General features: G+C 57.0%; 1 protein-coding gene across 1 annotated transcript; it reads right to left on the reverse strand.

Moving 5' to 3' along the window:
- Window positions 1–3,011: 3,011 nt before the first annotated feature.
- On the reverse strand, window positions 3,012–5,654 carry GALR2 (galanin receptor 2). Its single transcript, XM_068209437.1, has 2 exons — window positions 5,260–5,654; window positions 3,012–3,916 (listed from the first exon to the last, which is right to left on the reverse strand). The coding sequence occupies exons 1-2, from the start codon at window positions 5,598–5,600 to the stop codon at window positions 3,136–3,138; spliced, it is 1,122 nt and encodes a 373-aa protein (XP_068065538.1). The 5' UTR covers window positions 5,601–5,654; the 3' UTR covers window positions 3,012–3,135.
- Between the last annotated feature and the right edge of the window lie 460 nt (window positions 5,655–6,114).

Here is a 6,114-nt window from a genome sequence, read left to right on the forward strand (position 1 = left end):
TGCGTCCCCTTTTACTTCCCCCAAGGCTCCTGTGGGGTCTGACACCCTTCCTTCACCTCATGTGCTGCCCTGACACAGGGAGTGTGTCTCTAATACCCAAGGTTTTGGGGCCAGAGCCCCATTTCTCCCTTGTTTATTTTTTACCTGCCCAGCACCCATGCTGGGGGCTGTGCCAGGGTCTGGGGGTGCTATCTGCTGCCTCCTCAGACTGGGGAGCAAATTTGGCAGAGTAAGTATTTGAAAACAAATCCACAAACCAAAATAACTTCTCTGACCCTAATGATAAATCTGTGTGGAAAGCTTACACTAACTGAGGTTTCAGCCAAGTGTCCCTCATTTCCCTGCCCACTCTTGGGCTTGATGGGAGCTCAGTTTAGCCTATTCATTTTTCACTTCCAGTTAAATATGCTTTTACTAAATTTTAACTGGAACATAGGGACTTGCAGTGCTCTTAATTTAAGATAAAACCTCCCAAGGGAATGGACCAGGAGCCCATTTCTCTCAGCTGGGAGCATGTTGAGTGTCAGCAGATCCTGACGCTCTTGTCTTTTCCATCTGGACCTGATATGCTCTGTAATTTGAGGGGGGAAGTAGCTTTAAATATGGTTTTGTGTTGGCAGCACAGCCTTGTGTTTGCTCTTGGAGGGCTCATCAACACATGGGCTGGGTGTGAGGGCGATGGTTTCCTCCTCAGAAGAGCAGGGACAATGTCAGATAAGCTGGGGGGGGGGCTTTTTTTTCAAATTCTGAATTTGTTGTAAACAGTGTAATGATCTGGCCCAGGCTTCACTCTTACAGCCTGCAGCCAAGTGAGACTCAGCTGATGGGTGAAGATCCATAAAATGAGGAGGGGTGTTGGATGTGTCACAACACAGAGCCCTGACCTTGCTGTCTGACCATCACCGAGCCCCTCTCTGCTCCTGGAGAGGGTGAGAGCAGCCATGTGAGCCATGTGCATGTCAGAGGGGATTTGGGGGTGCAGCCCCCCAGGCTAGGAGCTGTGCAGAGCCTGCCTCCAGCCTGCTGTCACCCTTTAGGACCTCATTGCTGACCAGTGACCAGAAATAAGCAGGTGCCAGTGGTGCCCATGGCCTGGGAGAGGGGCCACAGTGATGCTTTGGGCTGGAAGCTGAGTTAGGGGTGTCCTGGTACGTGTCTTCAAAGGGGTCATAGCTTGGCTGGGCAGCTCTAGAGCTGTTAGCAGGGTAGGGCAGGGTCAGCCAGCCATGGGCTTGGGAGACTGTTGGAAAGGCTGGGGTGGGATGGATGGGGGAGCAGAATCAGTGTCTCTGACGGGGGCATGGGGATATTGCACCCCGTGCCATGCCAGCACAGGGACCTGTGCCCTTGGGCAGTGCAGAGATGGTGGGCCAACATCTCCACCCCCAAGGTGAGCTGATAACTGCCCAGGAGAGTGGATTGAACCCCTCAGTGTGTGGGGGATCCATTGGAGGCAGATCCTGTGGCTCTCAGAGCAGAGGTAGATGAGGGCATAAGGAAAGTAAGGCTTTTAGCTGTGTTTGTGCAGCTGCTTCAATGTTTTCCCTGGCTGTGAAGGGTTGAGCAGGGAGATAAATGCAGATGTAATTAATGGAGCTGCTTATATGCTGCTCTCTGTGACTTATGCTGGGAACAGGACTAGACTAAATATCACCATTACTGATAGGAGGAGGTGGCCAATTTATGGCCCTCTCTGTGGGGAGAGGAAGATCTGGTTATAATAACACTCAGCAGGGGAAAAATAAATGTTTTACAGTCAAAAGCTTCTCAAGAAAAAAAGGCCAAGCACTGGGGCTGGGTGGAGGAGAGGTGTGTCAGGACCAGACCCCCAGGAAGAGCCAGGGTCCTGTACAGAAATACTCAGCCCAGTCCTGGGGAGCTCTGCCGTGGGGATTCACAACAGTGAAATCTGTGCAGACTTAGAGCCTCTGCAATAGCAGTTTATAGAGACCTGACTTTCATGGGGGCTGCTGGGGTTCACAGCTGGGAATTGTAGGGATGCACAGCACAGCTCATCCCGGCTCCCCTGAAGTTTGGCCACCGCCTCTGGCTGTGCTCTGCCACAGGGTTTTCAAAAGGGTGACTTGATCCTAGTCCCGTGACGCTCTTCTGGTAAGCAAAAGGAAGGATTTCACTTCCAGCCCGTGGCTGGTGGCAGTCACAGGGCTCAGGCCCCCCGAGCCTTTGCAGGGTTAAGAGGTGGGAGTGTGAATCACAGCAGCCTCCTGTGGGCAGCTGCACTCAGCGGGTGCAGTGACATTCCTGTGCCACAGTGCCCCCCTCCAGGGATGTGCTCGGGCATCACCCATATCCTTCATCCCCCCTCGGCTTCCCTGCATCCAGCAGGACCCACCACACCCCAGCCTCTCCTCCGCTGAAGCTGTGGGGCTTCCCAAAGGAGCTGGACACGGCAGGTGGGATGGAGGGGCTTTATTGAGGCTTCCCTGGCTTGCTGGGCACCCCCAGCTCTCACACAGCCCTGGCTGTCCCACCTCAGGGAAGCAGTGTCAGTGCCCTGCTTGTCTGCACGAGCACCTTGCCTGCTGGAGATGCTGGGCTGTCCCCAGGCTGTCCAAATGCATTAAAATCCTTCCCCTGCCATGGGTCCATGGCTGTGCTTCCCTGGCAAACAACCTCCCTCCCCTTGGTCCTTGGTGACCTTCTGTGCTTCACTCCTGGATTTTCCTACCTGAGCTGGGTTTGTGCCCAGTGCTGCCCCGGGATGCAGCTCCTAAACCAGGACACAAACAAACCAAGATTTTCCAAATGTCCCTAAAAGTGCACCCACAAACTCCAGGTGCTGTGCTGGTTGGAGGGGCCAGAGCTTTTCACAGGCTCTGGGTGTAGATGCAACAGGGAGTAAGTCCATCCATGACAGAGGAACAGGTGTTTGCACATGGCAGTGGATTTTTGGGTTTGATCTCTCTGCTCTCAGCAGGTGCTTGGTGGAAGCAAATCCTGTCCTTGGTTGGTTCTTGGCTGAGTTTGTATCAGCAGTTTGTATCAGGTCGTGATATCTGGATGCATTTGAATGAAAAGGGTTCAACTGGACACATTTCAACCCAAAACGCAGCCCGGCCCCAGGCCTGCAACGCTGCAGGAGACCGCAAAGCCGCGGGGTGGGAGGGAGCTCTGCTAGCTGACATTGAAGGTGACAGAGGAGCCATCTGCTCCCTGCTGCTGCCCCTCCAGCCCTGCCTCCCCCCAGGGCTGTGCGGGGACCCTGCAGCGCGCGGCCGAGCGGCCGGGCAGGGCTTCGCTCAGCTGGGTCACCTCGCTGAGCTCTGCCTCCAGCGTGCTGACCGTGTTGGCGGCCTGGGCCACGTGCACCTTGTGCGCTGCCTTCTTGTGCAGGAGGCAGCTGAAGATCTTCTTGAAGCCCTTGCGGAAGTGTTTGGAGACCAGGGCGTAGACGATGGGGTTCACGCAGGAGTTGGCGTAGGAGATGACGTGCGAGAGGATGCGGAGCACGTACGTGGAGTGGTTGAGGGGGAAGTACCCGAACCACACGCAGAGAATGACCAAGTGATGGGGCAGCCAGCAGAGGCAGAACAGGACGGCGACAATGATGATCATCCTGGTGACCTTCCTCTTGGCCTTCTTGGACTCCGACATGTCTTGGAGAGGGTCCACGGACCGCCACAGGTAGCGAATAGTCCGCACGTACGTGAGGCTCAGGATGAGCACGGGGATGATGTAGCTGAAGATGAAGGTGCAGATGTCCATGATCTTGCGCTGGGAGATCTCCCAGATGGGGTGGCAGACAGTCAGGTTGGCCAGCTGGAACTCCTGGTAGTAGCTGAGGTAAGGGCCCGAGAAGATGAAGGAGAGCCCCCAGATGAGACAAATGGCCAGGAGGGCGTTCCTGGGTGTCCTCAGCTCCCTGGAGTGCAGGGGGTATCGTATGGCCAAATACCTGCACGGGAAAGGGAGAGGGACATGGCTGCAGTGCTGGGGAGGGCACAGAGAGAGCATCACCAGGAGCAGGTTGGACAGAGGGCAGAAATGATGGATTTGAGCTTTCCAGGGCAGTTAGTCACACATCTGATTCCCTGGTGCTTCTTAGGGACCCTGCAGCACAAAGGATTGAGGAAGATTCTCTCCCTGACCCTGTCCCATCACCCTCTGCTCTTGGCAGAGGTTGTGGGGACAATGGGGATGGTCCCATTCTGTCCCTCCCCTAATCCAACAGACCCTCACTTCACCATCAGTGTCTGGCACAAGTGATTGGAGCAGTGAGGATACAAAGGCAGGAGTAAGAGGAGTAAGTGCCCAGGATCCCCAGACACAGCATTCCTTGTACTGGCACACGTGAGAGCACATCACCCTTTTTCAGTTCTGTAATTAGCTGGTCCCTTAATTACACCCAGATCTGAGGCTTGTGCGAGCCCTCCCTTGCTCAACACATCTGTTCCCCCTGCTCCATGGGATACAGGGGGAGAGGCAGCCCCTGGATGTGTTTTAGCTCCTGGGGGTGCTCTCAGCAGCCAGTGCAGGGCTGTGCTGGGATGGCAGGACACATCCAGCCAGGCTCCAGGGCCTCCCAGGGGACTGGCACATGGACTTTCCACATCCCCCTCGCAGGGTTTGGGCACTGAGTGGAGCAGCACCAAGAGCTCCCAGCCTCTCGCTTGCTGCAGGGTCATAACTCACCGGCCCTTGCAGAGGCAGGGACTGAGGTAAAGCACAGGCAGGAGCACCAGGCTTCCCAGCAAAACCCACCCTGGAACAGGCTGGGATAACCACTGGGACAAGGGACAGCACCAGGACAGAAAGGGGCTTTTTGCTAATGGAAGGGGATGGTGAGAAAATCAGTGTCTCAGCTCAAACATCCCAGTTTTTTCTCCTCAAGGTCTGCCTGCTTTGCCAGGGGCTCTTGGGAGAGTAGGGGCTCTCTTCATGCATCCCAGGAAGAGCCAGAGCTGCACAGGGATTGAGCTTTGATTATTTCTCATTTTTCATCCCCACTTCATTGCCAGGGCCTGTGGATAAATCCCAGCCCTACAGCTTTGGGGTCTGAAAGCTTCCTCCAGCTGGGCACTGGGGCCAGGGATCCACATCCAGCCCTCTGCAGCACTGGGTCTTTGCACTTCCTCACATGCATCAACTGGGAAACGCTCCTCGATTTCCCCAGGAGCCCCGGGAGATCACAGCAGCCAGGATTTAGCTCCAGGGGAATTTTCCCCTCCCTGCCCTGGTGGGATCCAGAGAAAGGGGAGCCTCAGGATGCAGGCAGCCCCCCCCCGTTTCCTTTCCTACCTGTCGAGGGAGACGGTGGCCAGAGTGAAGCTGCTGGCGTACATGGTGAGGTAGATGAAGAAGTGCACGGCCTTGCACATGAAGGGCCCGAACACCCATCCCTCCAGGGTGTAGATGGTGGCTTGGAAGGGGACGCAGAAGAGGATGAAGCAGAGGTCGGCCACCCCCAGGTTGAGGATGAAGAGGTTCGTTGTGTTCTTCACCTGCCCGTTGCGCAGCAGCACGGCCAGGACCAGGCTGTTGCCCACGGTGCCCACGAGGAAGATGATGAGGTACACGAGTGGGATGATCACGGACTCGGGCTGCCAGCCCCCCCCGGAGCCCGCCAGCGAGCCGTTCATGGCCGGGAGTGCACGGCCAGGGGCTAGAGGGGGCAGCGTGCGTGGAGAAGGCACCGGGGGGGCACACAGGGTGAGGGGGTGCACCAGGGATTGCACGGGAAAGGGGGTGCAGGGGGAGCACAGAAAGGAGGGAAAGGGAAAGGGGTGCAGGGAAAGGTCAGTGAGGAGCACACCAGGGATGCACAGGAAAGGGGTGGATAGGAAAAGACGTGCAGTGGGGAGTGCAGCAGGGATGCAAAGCAAAAGGGGGAGCACGGAGAGGTCAGCAGGGATTGCACGGGAAAGGGGGTGCAGGGAGAGCACGCTGGGGAGCACAGGAGGGATGCACGGGAAAAGGGGGTGCAAGGAGAGTGCAGCGGGGAGCGCACCAGGGATGCCCGGGAAGGGGGAGAACGGTGAAAGGGGAGCACGGAGAGCGCACGGGAGCTGCACGGGAAAGGGGGTGCATGGGGAGCGGGCGGGGGTCCCGCCGGGGCGCACGGGGAGCCGGCGGGGGTGCGGGGGAGATGCGGGG

This window comes from Anomalospiza imberbis, chromosome 19 (genome assembly GCF_031753505.1).
Source record: "Anomalospiza imberbis isolate Cuckoo-Finch-1a 21T00152 chromosome 19, ASM3175350v1, whole genome shotgun sequence".
Taxonomy (NCBI): Eukaryota; Metazoa; Chordata; class Aves; order Passeriformes; family Viduidae; genus Anomalospiza; species Anomalospiza imberbis.

Bases quoted from the DNA above. Each gene is read 5' to 3' on its own strand.
- GALR2 (XM_068209437.1), bottom strand. From the start codon at position 5,600: ATGAACGGCTCGCTGGCGGGCTCCGGGGGGGGCTGGCAGCCCGAGTCC. The intron at 3,917-5,259 runs GTAGGAAAGGAA...TTTCCCGTGCAG, and splicing joins GCCACCGTCTCCCTCGACAG to GTATTTGGCCATACGATACC.